General features: G+C 36.4%; 1 protein-coding gene across 1 annotated transcript; it reads left to right on the forward strand.

Moving 5' to 3' along the window:
• The first annotated feature begins 5,697 nt into the window (after nt 1-5,697).
• LOC103718497 (V-type proton ATPase 16 kDa proteolipid subunit) lies at nt 5,698-14,627 on the forward strand. Its single transcript, XM_039122238.1, has 3 exons — nt 5,698-6,004; nt 6,120-6,405; nt 14,176-14,627. The coding sequence occupies exons 1-3, from the start codon at nt 5,929-5,931 to the stop codon at nt 14,306-14,308; spliced, it is 495 nt and encodes a 164-aa protein (XP_038978166.1). The 5' UTR covers nt 5,698-5,928; the 3' UTR covers nt 14,309-14,627.
• The last annotated feature ends 4,178 nt before the right edge of the window (nt 14,628-18,805 follow it).

Genomic DNA, 18,805 nt, shown 5'->3' on the forward strand with positions numbered 1-18,805 from the left:
GAACTGAGTTGGGTAGGGCTTTCTCAACCAAGACCCAGTTCGCAACTAGAGATGCTGTGTTCAGTCCTACCAGATTAGGCTGGATCCGAGTTCAACCCAGACATGGACCATAAACTTGAGTCAAGTTTCTAACCAAGAGATGTCATGCAACTAACCTGAATCTATAAGTTGGACCCGGGTATGCCCAAGGCACATAATGCTACCCAACATTCATCTGCAGATGCTAGTATTTAGCAAGTATCAAAATAATTTACTAATAACCTTCGAGAATTATAATTGATAAATTCAAAAAAATATTATTATGAAAGTACAAGTGTATAGCTATGCTATGCCTTATATATTGGATAAGCTATCCATCTTTATAGGATTCATGTTTGATCGAGTTCATAAAAATCACTCTCATAACGAATGCACAATAATAATAGGGTTAGGCAGACATTTCTATTTGACTAGATATAGATTCTTGTGTTTTTTTCTCGTGGAATTATTTTTTGACCTCCAACCACTAATAGCTTGACTGGTTTAGATTAGATATAGGCTTGTATCTCTTAGTGATTACAATAATAATACGATAGCCAAGGGATGGGTTTTGCTACCCCACTTATCACACATTCAATGACATTAGTTGTTTTATTGATCAAACCTATGGTACGACATATTTTTTGGAAGGGCAATAAGAGCGTTTATGAGTTTTTTTTCTTCTTCTTTTTATTTTTTTTAACTAGCATTCAGATGAATTCAATGGAGGCCAAAACTATACAACCAATTAAAATTGGCTTGTATAATATTAGAATTTTCTTCTTTGCCCTGAATCAAGCAATATGTAAGGCACCAGGTGGGAAAAATATAGATAGACATATCAAGAGGGTTTAAAACTCTTATTCAACAAATCAATATCGTGGGCCTGGTCCAATTTACTTTATGCACCAAACTATCAAAGGCCTAGAGCCTGACCGGAAAAGGAACCCTAAAATCCAAGGCTGGACTCCAATTTCGTTTGTATGTTACATTCAGTAGTTTTCTTGGACCTCCTTAGCCCATTGCTAGTCTAAGGCCCCATTTGGGAGAGCTTTTGGAGGGCCAGAAAGTATCCAAAAGAACTTTTGGATAAAAAAGAGTGTTTGGTAAAAATTTTGAAAAGCTGTTTTAGCTTTCTCAGAAAGCTGAAAACAACTTTTTGGAAGAAGCTCCATTTTGGAGCTTTCCGAAAATGTTGTTTTCAGCTTTATCGAAAAACTATTTTTTGACCAAAATACTCATAATAAAATATAATAATTACATAGTTTGTCATTTTATAAACCTAAAAATCTACTAGAGCCAAGAACCCTAGCCGTCAGACTCCCTTCCGCAAGAAAGGGTATTTTTCTTTTCTATTTTTGTATGTATCTTTTGAACCACGTTTTAGAAGGAAAAAATTTTTAATTTCTTCTCCGTACCTTCCAAAATCCATTTTTTGTTTTTTTTTTTCATCGACCTCATGGTCTACGCCGAGGTCCTCCTCAAGCGTGGACCGCGAAGAAAAGCACATGGACCGCGACATCGCATTCCAAGCTCAAGCTACGAAACCGTGGATCGTAGCACTGCGGTCCACGGTGCCTCCCCTTACTGATCTCGCGGTCTATGGTGCCTCCCCTTATTGATCTCGCGGTCCACGGGTGACTGCGAGATCTCTCTCTGTTACAGAGAGGATCTCTCTCTATCGTGGACCGCGAACTCTCACTATACCCTTAATGATCTCGCAGTCCACAGTGGATCGCAAGATCTCTCTCTGTTACAGAGAGAGAGAGTTCTCTCTGTGGTTCTTTTCAAATCTCTCCTACCGCACCAGCTGTCAATAGTTTTGTATTTAGAATTTTGATGGTGAGCGGTGCTTTGGGGTTTGGTAATATTATTGTTGCCTTCTAACTTAAGATTGGATCATCCTCTGCCAAATATTGTCACCTACTGGCTCAGAAATTTGCAATCTTCATTGCACTTTGAAGCTTTAAGAAGTAAGAATACTCCTTTTATCCTTAATTAGCCAAAATATTTTATGCTTATGCTTTTGACTTAAAGATCCAAATTACTACTTACATTGTCATTCTTCAACAAAATTCACTGCTAGTAATTCCAGCGCCAGTAGTCTTTATTTGCATCATCTCATTATTGTAGTTAATAGTTTTATTTACTCTAATTAAATGTCCATGTATTTTTCATGTAATTGTATTTTATGGAACTTATATTGCTTCATGCTCTGCTTGTGCTATACATATCGAATATAATAATAAACCCAATTATTTGGGTGTAATTGAGATTTGCATTACAAATCCATATTTGCAAATCATTTATATTCAGGATCACATCCATTATAATCAGAAGCTTTTTCGAATATTGTTTACAACTAGCTTCCATGTTTTAATCTTTTTCTTCCTCTTCCCAACCCTTTGTGTAATCTGAGCTCTTCTATTTACTGGGACTTCCCCAGGTTTTGGCTACACAGACCCATACCTCTTCATTTGATTCTTCATTATATTTAATCATCTATAGTGACTTACAGGCTCTTACTATTGCAGCACCTTCTCGTTCCTAGTTTTACTACCATCAACTTAGCATTCTATACATAATTCTGCATGCATGTACTTTTTTTTGGCTGAGTGTTTTGAAATGTACAATGTTGATGTTGCCTCAGCATATTTGTATCGCATACCACTCTAGAATCATCTAGTCATCCATCTGACTTCAGTCTATCATAGGTGTCTTTACCCATTTTATCATGCTTCTGTAATAATATATCCATGATACCAAATTGGTTGTGTTTTAGTATCTTTTGGCTATCAGGTTTTTTTTAAAAATGCTGGTTTCTGTTTTCACCAATATTCTCTCTCTTTGTTACACTCTATTACACTCTGTAACAGAGAGACAAAGAGTTCTCTCTCTATTTTTGTAACAGAGAGATAGAGAGAGGATATGGCAATGCCCTACTTTATCGGCTTTATAATATTTACTAAAAAGTTATTCAGTTATTAGGAAACAATCAATATACATGTCGAATCAAGAAATTATTTGTTTCCATTTATGCATGGATTGCATTGCTAGATTTTGTTTATTATCATACTTGATTAAGAAAAAATTGGAGCTTAGTTATTAACCATACTCATACAGCTATTAACATGTAACATGTGTTTTGTGAATTAAACAATGTTGTTAACACATTGTACTGATTACTTCACTTGCTATTGATTGTTGACTGAATACAAACTAGCAAATCCCATCAAGCAATAGGACTAATATATGAATATATAGGATTATAGGGGTCCATATGTTAAAAAAGAGTTAAAATGAAAATGGCATGCTAAGTTATATATGTACGTAATCTATATGTATGTAAATTATGCATATGCTTTACAAGGTGCTTTATGAATATGGATGAAATTATGACTTATGATTGACAAAATATTTCATGTTTTTGTTGTTGCATTGTAAGAAGAACAAATGTCTAAGAAGAGCCAACATACCCTTGCTGATCCATCAACCCAAGATGAGAAAAAGAGGAAGGCCATTTGGAATGACAAATTGATGGAGGAGTTTATCGATATATATATTGGTGAAGTTGAAGCTGGTAATCGCCCAGAAACACATTTCAATAGGATAGGGTGGGCCAATATAATTGAAAAATTCATTGAGAAGACTGGAAATCAATATGACCACAAAAAAATTAAAAATAAGTGGGATAACCTGAAAGCAAATTGGAGCATTTGGATGAAATTGGTGGGAAAGGAAATAGGGCTTGGATGAGATCCTGTTAGAAATACAATAGATGCATCAGATGCATGTTGGGAAAAAAAATTACAGGTACATGTGCCACTAGTTTAATATTTGTAAGATTTTTTATACTAACTTATAAACTACTATTGACAACTATATTATTAACTTGCAGGAGATTCCTGATGCAGCTAAGTTTCTAGAATGTGGTCTGCAACATGCCATAAAATTGGATAGGTTATTTAGAGATACTAGTGCCACTGGGGACGGGGCTTGGGCACCAGCTTTACTGGTGCAGAAGGATGTTGAGGACACAATTGGAGCGTATGAGAGGTAGGATGGGGTTAATAATAATAAGTTTGAGGGCTTAGGTGACTCAAATGAGGACCATCATATTATTGCATATAAAATTAATGATGTTCCCACTGATAATTTTAATGTTAATACTACACTTGCATTGATGCTAACGAAGAAAGAGGAAAGAAGAGAGTTAGCCCTATTTTGCATGATAAGAAATGCAAGAAAATAGGGGGTGCTGCACAACTATCTCAGCAATTGAGTTGTCTTATTGATGTAGTGGAGAAGAGAAGTATAGTGTCATCCAAGATAATTGATAATTATATTACTATTATGCTATGCTATACAATATCATATTACTATATTATAATAATATTATTTTACATTACAATAATATTATACTATATCGTATATTTATGTATTAATATATATTATGTTTTATGATGCTCTGTTGTATAATACTATGCAATATCATTTATGGTAATTTTGTCATATAAAAGTACTTTCTCAGTTTGTTTACTAAACACATGTTAAAGTACCACGACACTTTAGAAATTTAGTTACCAAACAGCAAACAGCTTTTTATAAAAGCTCTACTTCAGACAGCTCTACTTCCAACAGTTCTGCTGCCAACAGCTCTCCCAAACAGGGCATTAATCATAATGGCAGGGTAGCTACCATGTAGGCTCTTAAAGCTGAAATACTGGTCCTCTTGGTTGGTGTCTGATAGTTATCTAGGCAGAGGTCAAAACTCTTAAGGCTAGTCTGATTTGGAAGAGAAAGGAAGAAGAAAAATTTGGTCAACGAAAGAAAAAATACCTCGTATTTATTTGGAGAATTTTATAGAGATTTTCTATGGGAATAAGTTTTTTATATTCTATGAAAAAAATTATATGTAAAGATGGAAAAGCCACTTTCTCGTAGACTAAGAATTGTGACTTTTTTACCAAAAATATCCTTAAACAATTATATTTTTTAATATTCTTTTTAATAGTTTATCTTAAATTATTAAAAATATACTATTAAAAATTACGACGATGTAGAAGAATTATGATAATTTTAATATTAAAAATATTAATACCTATTAATAATTAACACCATATAAGGAAATTATCTAACTATTAGAAAATTGTTAGAATTCTAAAAACCCAACCTAATAAATATTTTTTAATACCTATTTTATAATATTTTTATATTTAAATATTTTAAAATAACTATTAAAATTATGCATGTAATATTTTATAACTCATTAAGGGCATAATATATATTTTATGTAATTTTTTCAAAAAAATATATGCTTAGCCAAATATAATTTATTCTAAAAATATTTTTTATATCATTTTTATCAACCATATATATAAAAATTATTTTTCATATATATATATATATATATATATATCCAAGAATCAACTTTTTTTTTTAAAGAAAAAAAATTCAGTGTGGTAAAATTATTTACCAAGCGAGTCGAAGAGTGATAACGTCGGTCACTCGGTCCCAAATCCGACGCCCGATTTTTCATAGCTTCACGTGCACTGTGCGTGCGCCAGTAACAATTCAAACTTTTTTTTTTCATTGCTACGTGTTACACGAGTTCCCCTTCTCGTCCGCCAGGATTTCGGCCCATCACCTGCCGTCAAAATCAAGCTGTCCGATTCCTTACGCTGTCCCGCGGAGGGCCGCAAACTGGAACCCTCCTTGCAAGTTGCATAGCCGCCCACGGACAAACAATTTATTATTTTTTTCCACAATTGAAAAATAAAAAGGAGAATTCCGATCCGTTTTCCGGTGCTCTTTTCTTCTCCGCTCCTCTTCCTGCCCCTTTGGAAGGAAAAAGAAAAGAGAAGCGTCTCCAGATCCGTTCACCGCCTCTCAACCCTCTCGCGTTCGAAGATGTCCAGCTTCAGCGGTGACGAGACCGCCCCCTTCTTCGGCTTCCTCGGCGCCGCGGCCGCCCTCGTCTTCTCCTGTAAGAATAACAACAATAATCCATGTCTTCTCTCGTTTCTTTCTTCTTCTTCTTGTGATGATGATGAATTGGATCTGATCTGAGCCGTTGGCTTGGTGGACTCTCTGATTTACAGGTATGGGGGCGGCGTACGGGACGGCGAAGAGCGGGGTGGGGGTGGCGTCGATGGGGGTGATGAGGCCGGAGCTGGTGATGAAGTCGATCGTGCCGGTGGTGATGGCGGGGGTGCTGGGGATATACGGCCTCATCATCGCCGTCATCATCAGCACCGGGATCAACCCCAAGGCCAAGTCCTACTACCTCTTCGACGGCTACGCCCACCTTTCCTCCGGCCTCGCCTGCGGCCTCGCCGGCCTCTCCGCCGGCATGGCTATCGGCATCGTCGGCGACGCCGGCGTCAGGTACCAATCAATAATATCGTCTTTCTCTTTTGAGATCCGCTGCTATTTTCTTTTTATTTTATAAGGTTTTTGTGAAGATTAGGAAATTGTCCTAATCTTGGTCTATATATTTGTTCCTTTTCAAGTCAGGCTGCTGGAAATTCTCTCTCCCTCTCTCTCTAAAAAGCTGTCGGCTTCTTTTAGGTTAAATTTAAGATTTTAATTATTGGGTTTTCACTCGGGATCCGTGCTATGATATTTTTTTTTGAGTGATTATAGATGGATGTGAAACAAAAAGCTTCTTATGCTGCCGGATTGGTTTTCAGATTAACCATAAAGGATACGATTTGATCGCTGGGTTTATGCTAGTGATCCATAGCATGATCTTTTTGATGAATTATGATTGGATGTTGAAATAAAGAAGGCAAATTTGTGTTGCTTTACTTTAAACCGTTCACTGCACTGATATGCCTCTCTTTCTCTTTCATTTCTAAGCCATCCTTATTCATTGTGAGATTTTTACTCTGTTGCAAGATGTGCGTGAGGGATGTTTGGTTTAAATTCATCTGAATGGGACTGTATATAAAAAGGGCAAATTTATGGTTTGATGATCCTTCAACCGCGATCTTGGTGGCTTGATTTGTTAGATTGTGTTCATACAATCACCAATACCCAACAAGACACTAATTAATTTGTCCCTAGGTTAACCAATGCACTCCTATTATACTTAAAAAAAATTGACTTCTCTGTGAAATCATTTATCACTTTCTGAAAATACCAGTGCACCTATTGATTCAGTCCAAAACATGTAACCAAGTTTCTATTTCTTTTTTTTTAGTAACATGAAAAATGTTGAAGAAGGGCCTGCGAGACTCTGGAGAATGGATAGTGTGTAGTGCAGTGCATGTTTGGGAAAGAAGACAGACCAGCGTAAGATAAAAGTAAAAAATTTAAAATAAAACATTTTAAAAACAAAAAATACATGATAATTAAAGTGAAAAATAAAAATATAAGAAAATAAAACACAAAATAAAGAGATTAATGAGGGATACAAAGAGAAAGTCACCCTATTTACGTTCTCTCTCTCTCTCTCTCTCTCGCTATGATTCTCTGCTTGATTCTTTTTGCCCTTTCCTTTGCTTATTCCTAAATCTCTCTTTGCTTGATCATCCTAATCAATGAGAGAGAGAGAGTGAGATTGGGTGGGATTGGACTTGGATGGGAAATGGAAATTAAGAGAGAGAATTGGATTGTTACTTTTTATTTTTGTAACATGTGAATGATTTCTGGAATCAAGTGAAGAGTACTTTGAGAAAATAAAGTGACAGATGGAATTTGAATGGGAAAATTCAAAACTCTTTTCTTTATTGTAACAAGTATAACATGCAAAGTGAAAAACATTTTCATTACATTGTATTTATATGTTGACCTTAGGCATATCAATTTTGATCCTTGATCAATCTTATTGATTTACAATTGGAAGACTAGCTATTCTACAACAATTTTCAACATCCTTGAGGACTAAGTTTTGTGATTGATGAAGATCATTTTTTTATTGCTCCATTTCGAAGATATTACATTTTCTGATATAATTAAACAAGGAATAATTTGAAATGAGATGACAAAAAGGATTTTATTTTCTAGAATAGAGGATAATTGTTAAATGTTTTCATACCAGTTGTCAAAGATCAAGAGAAATAGAAAAAAAGGAGCACATAAGCATGCAAAATGCACAATTGAGGAAAAAAATAAAATGACATACAACAAACATGCAAAATAGAAAAGAAAATAGAATAATATAAAATTGAAAAATGAAATAATAAATAAGATGAAATAGAAAAAGATAACATGAAAAAATATATAAAGATGAAAGTACAAATAACATAAACATGAAAATTTTAAAAACTAGAAATAGAGGAAGGTAATGCTGGTGAGGGATACAAAGGAATATTTTAGGAGCACAGGAGAGTGGGAAAGTAAGTAAAAGATTCTTTTTTTAAAATATAACCTCCCTCTCTCCAAGATATCCTTCCTTTGTTTTTTTTCTCTTTTTTCTTCATTTTCCCATCTCTAAAGTCTGTATACGAGAGAGGTTTACTGGGTGGTATTTGCAGGGAGAGATGAAATCAAGAGGGAGATCCAGTGGCTGCATTTTTCCTCTTTCTTAATTGATTGGAGGGTATTTTGGAGTTAAGTGGAGGGCTTTCTAGGGAAAAAATGACAGATGGAATCTAAACGGAAATATTCTAAAATTGAAAACTCTTGTTTCTCTAATATGGTATAGTATGTCTATTCCACATTGAAAGATAGGAGTTTTGAATTTTAGAATATTCTTATTTGGATTATGTTTGTCACTTTTTCCTTAAAAACCTTCATTTAATTCCAAAATATCTTTCACTCAATAAAAAGGAAAAAGGCACATATATCGATCTCTTTCTTTATCTCTCTCTACCTGAACCCAAAATTCCTTTCCAGTTGGACCTCTCTCGCCCCCTACTTGTTCATTTGGATGATCATGTATAGAGGGGGAAATTTCATGGATAAGAAATATGAAAGGACAAAAAAAATGAGGGGGAAGAAATTTAGTGAGAGAGAGATTGGTGCAACATCTAGCCATGTCATACGTCACACCATTTTAGGATTGGTGCATATTTGCATGACGGTTAATTCGGGCTCGTTGACTTGGATATCAATGATGAGAAAACCATGAATACTAAGGTTTTAAGTGTTCTTTTCCTTGTCATCATTGAGAAGTACACCACGTAGAAATTCATTGCTTTTGTTTAAAGTTGAAGATGTATCGAGGGAGTGGAATAAGGATAAGAAGCTATAAGGGTGAAGTTTGGTCGACTTCTTATTTTTAAAACAATGGCAGGAAGTAGGATGGTGTACGAGCTTTTTGAGTGGTCTCTCTTCGCTCACCTAATGTGTTTGTATTCCACAAAGTTCTCATGAGGTGAGCGATATCTCAAAAAGAACAGGATAAAGTCTATCTAAAGAACAAGATAAATCCCTATAATCAATGTGAGGCTTCCCTATATATACAAGTGGAGCCAAAATCCAGCGGGCTGACAAAATTGTGAATGGAGGAAACAAATGTGGGTAGTTGAGGACTTTTATGCAGCTATGTGAGGTATTGCAACTGACGAGGCAAGGACTCATGATATTGCAAATTCGGTATGGCATCATGCATTTTTTATGCTCTTTTATTCCTCATAATGTAAAAGCTCGAAAGCGGCATCATCTTTATTTTGAATTTTTTGTAACATGGCATGTAAACTTAAATGCATTAACAAAAATTCAATGCAGTGGTTTATAAAAAACATGTTTTGATTTATTTATTTATTTATATTTCTTGTTGTCTAAAATCATGCAAGTTTAAAATACTGCTCGTCAAAAATATTCATATGTTTTGTTGCATTAATTACATAATAAAGAAATCTCTGCATGGTCTTTTAATCAATGGTACTTCATTGGAAGTTAATTAACAGTAGCTTTCTACTAGGCTACTAAAAAAGAAGGCTACCATTATGTGGGGAACCTTTCCCAATAGCCCAAAAAAATGCTACCGTTAATTACCTTCTAAGGAACTACCCTTGACTGAAGTTGGTGTAGAGATTCCTTTGATTCTTTAATTCATATAATAAAACTATATGAACATTTAAAGAGTAATATTTAATCGTACATGATTTTAAGCATCATAGAAAAAAATAAATATAGCACAACATGTTTCTTCATAAATCATTGCATTGATATTGACATATTTAAATTTACATAGCATGTTACGAAAAGAAAACTCAGCGCACTGATCATGTCATTTTTATGGCTTTTTCAACATCATGATAAATAAAAGAAAATATTGGCAGCATACTGAATTTGTGAGTTTTATCCTTGTTTTCCTCGTCAATCGTGCAACCTTTAAGCATAGTATTGTAAGATCCTTTATGGCTGCCAAACACCGGTAAGTGTCTCTCCCGTTATGCCATTTTGTATGCTTCATAGATGCTAGCTCCACATGTTTATGAAACCATGTGTCAATGACAAAGACTAATAAAGAGATGAATTTTATCCTGTTCACTTGTCTCATCTCTTATCTTTTGTTTAGAAGCTCTCGAATGAGAGAAGTTTTTGAATATACAAACACGTTTCCAAGCAAAGTGAGGAGGTTGTACAACATTACACCACTGCTTGGAAAATAAGAAGTATGTGGACCATTCCATATTAGCTCCTGTCATCACTTTAGAAGGAAGAAGATATGTGGAACTCTACCTTTTGGCTCCTTTTCTTGTACCACGGCTCATCATCAAACTTTTGAAGTGAACTAAAGTCCTTCTGACTGGTGTACCTCTTAGTGATGTCACAGAAAAGAACTGAAGTCTTTATAATCCTCATAGCTTTCTCGTCCTTAACAATCTTATTATTTTATCTTTTAAAATATAGAATATAATCATTCCACTGGAATTCTAGCACATGGAGCGTTTGGTATCGTTTAAAATATAAAATGATAGGGATCTTACAAGGGCTTAGACATTGCGGAAGCCGAGTAGGATACAATTTACAGCTGAACTGATTTTATTAACCAGATTGGGGTCATTTTGAGTCAAAATTAGACCCAAGTTGGAACCGAAAATGGATGAGCTTGATATGGGCCTACCGGTTTTCATTTCAGGGTTTGAGCATGACCAAGCATAATAAACATGATCGAGCTCAATACAAGCTGGACTTAGGTCATTATCAGACTTAGGCATGTCGGCAAACAAACATGAATAGTTCAGGAACATTGTGGCATAAAAATGAGTTGTATTCGGGCATGTCGCCAGATTGATATAAAGCCATTATAGGTTAGCTTAATTTGAAATTATTCTTTCTTCTGCAACAGATAGATAACAAGCATGGTAGTAGGAAGGAAATTTACCAATGCTCGATGAGTCTAGGATAATGATTTTTGAGAAACTGAGCCCAATCCAAAAACAGATTGCCTGATATCACTTGAGCCCTCTGTTTCCATCTGTATCAAGTCTCTTCAGAGCTATCAGGTCACTTAAGCCTTAATATCAAGCATCTCTGTTAATTCTCATATGGCATAAATGTGGTTATTCCCTCTATATTAACAAGCACTTAACAAGGAATTCTTCCCAAACCACAACTTATCCTTCTTTTCCCAATTCACATAACTTAAACCAGATTGCCCTATCTAATAATTGGCAAAAAATAATATTTTGCAGCACCTATATCTTTTCCTTCTATTTGCTGCCGAATAACTTATCTATGCATCTTCATAGACTTTTTCCTAGAAGCGTCTTGTTTATTTTGTCAAGCAGTCAACATTATGATTCCTCAATTTGATTATCTTTGGACAAGAAAATGAAGGATTAGGGCCCAATTTTTCAAGTTTAGTTGAATTTAGCTTGAACAATGGGGATTTAAGTGTTGAGTCATGACATCTACAGGATGAAACAAAAATGTATATGTTCCTGAGAAAGTTGAGCTTTTGTCAAAAGACAATATCTAGTTGGAGGGAGGATTTGTTGGGTGATTGAGAATCTTCATCATGCATTCATTGAGGTTGGCGAGATTTAGATGGTGGAAACATCGATGATTTCGAAGACAAAAACAGAATCTATGGAAGCATCGATTATTTCAAAGACAAAACAGAATCTAAGTATTGTATCCATGAATGAAGGACAAGGCATTGAGATGGATCATCGGTATTTTGCTGGAGGAGATAGAAATGCAGTATTTGCCTCATTGCTTGTGGGCAAAGGAAATTTAGAATTATCAACATAGCAAGACCCTGTGCTCAATTTCTTCTTGATTCTGAAAAAGCTGCCTAGTAAGTTATCCTAGCCCTTAATTTTCCACTCCAATTTGGAGGATGCTAGCAGACCACTGTCTCCTGTCTCCTGATATATCACCCTTCAAATATGTTCATTGATTGTAACATGTTTAAGATATTGTTAGTCCTTCTATATGAAAACTTTCCTATCCAAGATCTTTTCACAATTCTTAATGAAATTGGAGAACCAATTGAATGCATGATCTACTTTGTCATGTGCAATAATTGACAAAATAGAATGCTTGCAGCCCTAATCACTTTCTTTTTTTTTTGCTGCCAAAGACCTCTTATTTTTTAAGCTTGGCTTGAATGTAATTTCAAGCTTGAAGTTCGACATCAAATTCAGGTTGTTTATTATTTAATCAAGCATAATTTTGAATCTAACCAAATGAGCCTATTTCAATCAGCTTGAGAACCTTAAATGTTCCTAAGTTGATATGACTATGACCTGAAAAATTGATAAGTGAAGGAAATTGTTTCAATGCACAGCGCTCTCATCTTCTATTGTCAGGCATCATCATTTCATTTTCCTTTGTGAAACTCTTTCTCCATGAGAGTAGCATGATCAAGCTTGGGCTGCATTTGGGTGTCAAAAAAAAATCAATAGTTTCTTATAGCTTTGTAAGATTTTATAACCCACAAATCATTGCAAGCAGTATCAGCTAAGATCAAAATTTCGTAATTTTTTGGTCTAATGAAGTTATGATTTTATGAATTTTCTAAACCAAATCCCACAATAGGGAATACCCCAAGGGGATAAAAGGAAAAAGAAGTCTGCTAGCTAATGAACACTCTATTCCATGGAATGCCGTACCGGTCCGTACCGGCCGGTACGGGCCGGTACGTACCGGTCCGGCCGTGGACCGGTACCGGAATGGATAAAAAACCGGTATTTTCCGGTTTTTTATCCAAACCGGCCGGTACGGGTGCGTACCGGCCGGTTCGGCGCCCGTACCGGCCGGTTCGGCGCCCGTACCGGCCGGTACCGGCCTCGTACCGGTGCGAACCAGCCGGTTCGCACCGGTATGATTTTTTTTTTTTTAGAACGCGGCGCTGTGGTTTTTGAAACCACCGAGTACCGGCCGGTACGGGACCGGTACCGGCCGGTACGGACCGGACCGGACCGGTACCGTACCGGTCCGGCCGGCCACCGGTACGCCGACCGGTACCGGTACGGCGGACCTTGCTCTATTCTGTGGTGCTACCCCCTCTCCGACCTAGACAGATCTGAAGCAGTGTTTAGAGGAGATAAACAAAGGGATGCTTTCTGGAATTTGTGCAACATTAATAAACAGTTGGTTTTCAAGGGTTAGTGATGGTTGGAAATCCTAGGAAGTACCACATTATTGACTGCTCTGGTGAACAAGGAGTTCTCGGGATACTTTAACTGACAGTTGTTGGAGCTTGTGCATTGAAGAAACACATCATCTTCTCCCATCTTTTGAGTTCATGTTGTATTTCCTAGGTACGTGAAAATTCAATATTGCATCATGTTGTATTTCTAGGTATGTGAAAATTCAATATTGCATTTGGCTGATTGATTCAGGCAAAAGGTGGGAATAACTGTCACCGGTCAGTGGTTGGGGAACGAAGCCCCTGTACTAGATTATTAACTTATTTTGTGATGATTGATTCATGGAAGGAAGCCCAACTGATTGTTTTGCTAACCGAACAAATAGGACTGCTCGATAAATTCCAGCAACCATTTGTCAGGAAATTTATTACAGTTAGGAGTTTAGACAACTTAGGTTTTAAAATTTTTCACGTTTACCCTACAAAACTGGTTTTGAAACGGCCCTGGCCTTTTCTAATGAAAATATATAGTATTTGGGGTGATAGTGCATTATTTGGACCAAAATGATGCCAATTCTTTTTATTTCATGTTGGTGCTGGACATGGTTTACCACTTGTATAGCTTTTGAAATTTGCTGCGGTTTGTTTTAATTGTTTTGCAGAGCCAATGCGCAACAGCCCAAACTTTTTGTTGGAATGATCCTTATCCTCATCTTTGCCGAAGCGTTGGCCCTGTATGGCCTCATTGTTGGCATCATTCTGTCATCTCGTGCAGGCCAATCAAGAGCAGACTAGGCATCAGCAGAAAGAGGACAAAGCCTCATGCTTTGCAGACTTGTTTGAAATGTGAGATCCTTATCTACCACCAAATCATACAAGGTTTGCAGTTCTTCACTGTGCTTGCACTCTCGTGAAATTTTGCACTGGTTATGTACTGATTACTCTTTTAGCATTATAGTGATGGACATGTATGCAAATAAAGATCACATCGCCTTTACTTTTTAGGCTGCAGCGTTTGAATTAGAGTTTCCACTGTTGTGCAAACTACCAATGTAAACTTGGTCTATGTTTTTCTCAGGACTTCGGTGACCTAAATTTCTTTTCTTGTTTCATCGTACATGTTGTTTCATGACCTTCAGTGCTGATTCAAGGTGTGTGTTAGTTTTGCGTACTCAGAAGTAGTAGGGGTTTCTGACCCTCGCACTGGGATATTTTTGGATTTATACCTTCGTTATTGGGGATATTGGTTTCAGAAGGGTGGGGAAATCACAGGCTAGCAATCAACCGGAAGTGCAACACATTGCATGTTCGAGAGTTGGCATTGGTAGCAGAAGCAGGAATGTTACTTGTCCAAATTCTTTTCCCCAGAATTTTTTCCCTTAATCAAATTGTGTCAAAGAATGGTGGTCTTACTGCTGCAGTGAAGTTATGAATGATATGATGCCAAAAACAAGAGCAGCATTTTTGCATGCAATAGATGGATCAATAGATTTATTAATTCTAAGGGAAGTCTTTGTTAATCTCATCGAGTCAATCTCTCTTGCTTGCCAAAAAAAACAAAAAGAAGGAATCCATGGTTACATAAGCCTTGAAAGCTGCTTCACAACTAATGACCTACTGGCTGTCGCGATTGTAATCGGCACCTTCTACTGAGTATTGATAAAAAAAAAAAATAACGGAAATGATTGTCTCGCTTGCATATCGTACTAAAATTTGACAAAAAGATGTGCCAATTTGATTGGTCAACGTTAGCCGGCAGACCAGCCGATTTGGATATCCAAGCTGTGATTCTTTATGCCTGCCATCAGCTCCCCTTGACCATGTCTGAAAAAACTAGGGATTGCAAAAGAGTAGACGAGGGTACAAGCAGCCTATTTTTCTCCATCTGATGCGATAAGAAGGGTGGACCTGGCTGCTCAGCATTCTGAAGAGTTTTTACGAATCCAACAGTCTTTAGTTTCTTTTGCCTATATTTTTCTTGATAGTGATGTAACTGTCTGCGCTCATGTGCAAGCAGTCCCTATCAACTCAATAAATTAGGAGTTCCCTGGGTTGTAATTGCTTGACCATGGTTGAAAAAGGTAGTAATTGCCAAATAATAGACGATAGCACAAGTAGCTAACTTTTCTTGGTTGCGTGCCTAAGCTGGTCTTATGCCTGAAGAAGACTGCGGTTGCTTTTATATGTAGCATTTTGTGCGGTAACTCCTCAATTCAATATTTTTTCTAAGTAGGATGGGGAAATCTTGGGTGAAAACACCATTAAGAATGGAAGGTCCTGCATACCAAGGGTTTACCAATTGCATTGCTGATATTTTTAATCAACTCAAAATACTAGAAGTTGACCCTTTTTTTTTTTGTTCCCGGTTGAAGAATATCCATTGTTCCATTTAAGTCTTGAAAATTGCTCTACAACTAATGTCTTACTTGTAACTTGATTGTCCTCAGCAACTTCTAGAGAGTTATGATAAATATAAATGGATATGACTTCCTCTCTTGCCAATGTTATTATAATATGACAAATGATCTACCAATTCCATGGGTTTGATTGACAAATAGTAGAGAGTTGCATAAATAGCTAACTTTCTTGGTTGCCGTGTCTAAATAGGTCTTATGCCTAAAGTAGAACGTGTCCTTTTTGTATGTAGCATTTTGTGCACAAAAAAGAGTTGTAAACTCAATCAATTCTATATCTATATCTATATCGATATCGACATCATCTGTATCTATACCTATATCTATGCATATCCATCCATCTATGAGAGCTGACTAGGAACCAGCTCCTCAAGAGGTTTTACCAATTGCACCACTTGATACCCTTCTATCAAGCCAATAAATTAAGAGTCGTGAGTGACCATTTTTTTTTTTTCAATGAAAGGATGGGAGTCCAGCAAGTTTTTCAGACTCTCAAGTCTTGAATTTTTTTCCCTCACAGTAGATCACAAGATTTTTCAATAGGTCATGGTTCAGTCAATAATATGATTGCGATTTTAGGATAATCCAATCATGAAACTGGGAATATCTCTATTGATTTTGGAGCAGATACAAAATCGTTTGTTCATATAAATGAACTGTTGGGATTAATTCTTAAAATACAATAATAATCCCTAGATCAAGTGGCTTTTGCGGTCTCTAGTATATATAACATTATTTGACTAATAGGATAAACTAGATAAGATTTAGTTTAAGCTGTCATAACCTCTGCTATTTGGAAAACAACTACATGTGGTACAATTGGAGGTTGTATTGCAATAGGACTGGTGGAGCTATTTGGGGTTATATCTAGATAGACACAGACTTTATATGATCTTGCACCTTGGCAAGCTAGGGATCCTTCTATTTGACCTCCCAAGATATATTAAATACAAGAAACTAAAAAACTAAAGAGAAAGAATAAGCATGTAGAATGAGGAAGTGGCTTTAACTGTGCTTTTCTTTCAGGACATAATAGCTAATTAACTAATTCAATCAAAACTGGCTAGTTTCAAACTTCTCGGTTGTATACGTTGTCCATGTTGATTGTTCTAGACTGTAGAGCAATAGCTATATCTGACCAAGACAAATCAAAACAATTTTGGTACTTAAGTCTAATGGACTGATCTACAGGGATTTCACCTACTCCCGTAGTGCATCAGGTTCATGACATTAAGAGGAAGTCCGGCTAAATTCGGGGTGAGGACAAGGCTCAAATTCAGGTCATCAGTACCCAAACCACAACGACATTAATTACCAACCCAACCTGTTGGCATTCTCATCTCTAATGGTAGATGGCAACAGGCATTACTCTGATACAAGTGAGAATACTTACCTTTGTTTGAGAAACACCTCAGTTCCAAGAGCTGTTTTGTGTTTTAGTATGCACAAGCGCTCTGAAAAGATAGGGATGGGATGATAAGAGAAATGAAGCAAGGGAAGTTGTCCCTTTCTGAGTTTCTGTTTACAAGCCAAGCCTTTGGTTTTCCCCGAGCAAGACAACAGCATTAGCTCTGGCAAGATGGTCCAAGTTGTCTCCATGCAGGAGATCGTTCTGGTTCACGCATAACCAAAGGTTGGCAAGTCCCATCCACGAAGAAGTCTTCGATTGGAGTCAGGCATTGCGTCGTAAGATTTGGTCAGGATCCACTTGCTTTTGTTAGGGCCGTAGTCATTCAGTGCTACCGTATAAATTATTATAACTTGACTTTATTTTTGACTAGAGCTAAGAATTCCAAATTTGATACTTCGAAGTTGGCTACCTGCATACATAAGTAAAATAAGAATTACATAAGCAAACGGGTCTGCGAACCCCTAGCTATTGGTGTCATAACTCATTTCTTGCTTGGTTCTGATTAGTCCACTACATATTTTTCATTTTCAAATCAATCAATCAAGCATGTGCTTTAGATCGGCTAATTGGAGATCAAAATTAGAATCCAGATCTTCTCCAACAACTGAGATCAGCCCCTCATCTTGAGTATAAAAATAGATCTGATTGAGCTCTGAATGAAAAGGCAAGAGATAAGCCGCTTGAAAAGCTGAACAATATTCGATGCGCCCTTTAGGGCTGAGATAGAAATCGAGAAAAAAGATTTTCGACTATAGACTATTTTTGGCACTTTCACAAAAGACCAACCCTATTTCCTTCCTCTTATTAAGCCAGATGTATTGAACTGACACGACACCATACCCTACTAATCTTTAGAAAAGTTTCAGTAGGCTGCATTCGATCCATTCCACAAAAGCCACCTCAAGTTCCTGTGTTAGGTGAGCCCCACCAACCACAGATTTGGATAGAACTTTGAGAAAATGTTTAAAAATTTCCTATAAAATTGCCACGAGTCAACTATTCTACCATCAACGAGAAACTTTCAAATGATTGCGTGAGCCCGTGCGAGAAAGTTTACCTGTTCCCGGAGTACACATATATTGCACGTACCATACTTTAATTATTTTTATATAATTTTCTGCGCTCTCTTCATTAATTAATTACTTTTATGACACACGCATCAGTCTCCATTTTACATTCCTCGTTTCAAGAGATAAACTTGGGTCATTTATTTTATTTTATTTATTTATTTATTTATGCGTGTATATAATTTTTCAGAATTGATCGTAAATTTGTTTCGTTGATGGATGGCAAACTACACGATCATCGTGGATAAACCATGCACGTGACAATCAACATACCGTAGTTTCACAAAGAGCAAGGTTTATATTATCCAAGGCAGGCATGCGTATCCATTTGATCATCATCTAAATGCATGCTTGGTGATATAATGATACTTTCGTACTACAAATGTCGTAAAGATATGTC

This window comes from Phoenix dactylifera, chromosome 2, assembly GCF_009389715.1.
Source record: "Phoenix dactylifera cultivar Barhee BC4 chromosome 2, palm_55x_up_171113_PBpolish2nd_filt_p, whole genome shotgun sequence".
NCBI classification, from domain to species: domain Eukaryota; kingdom Viridiplantae; phylum Streptophyta; class Magnoliopsida; order Arecales; family Arecaceae; genus Phoenix; species Phoenix dactylifera.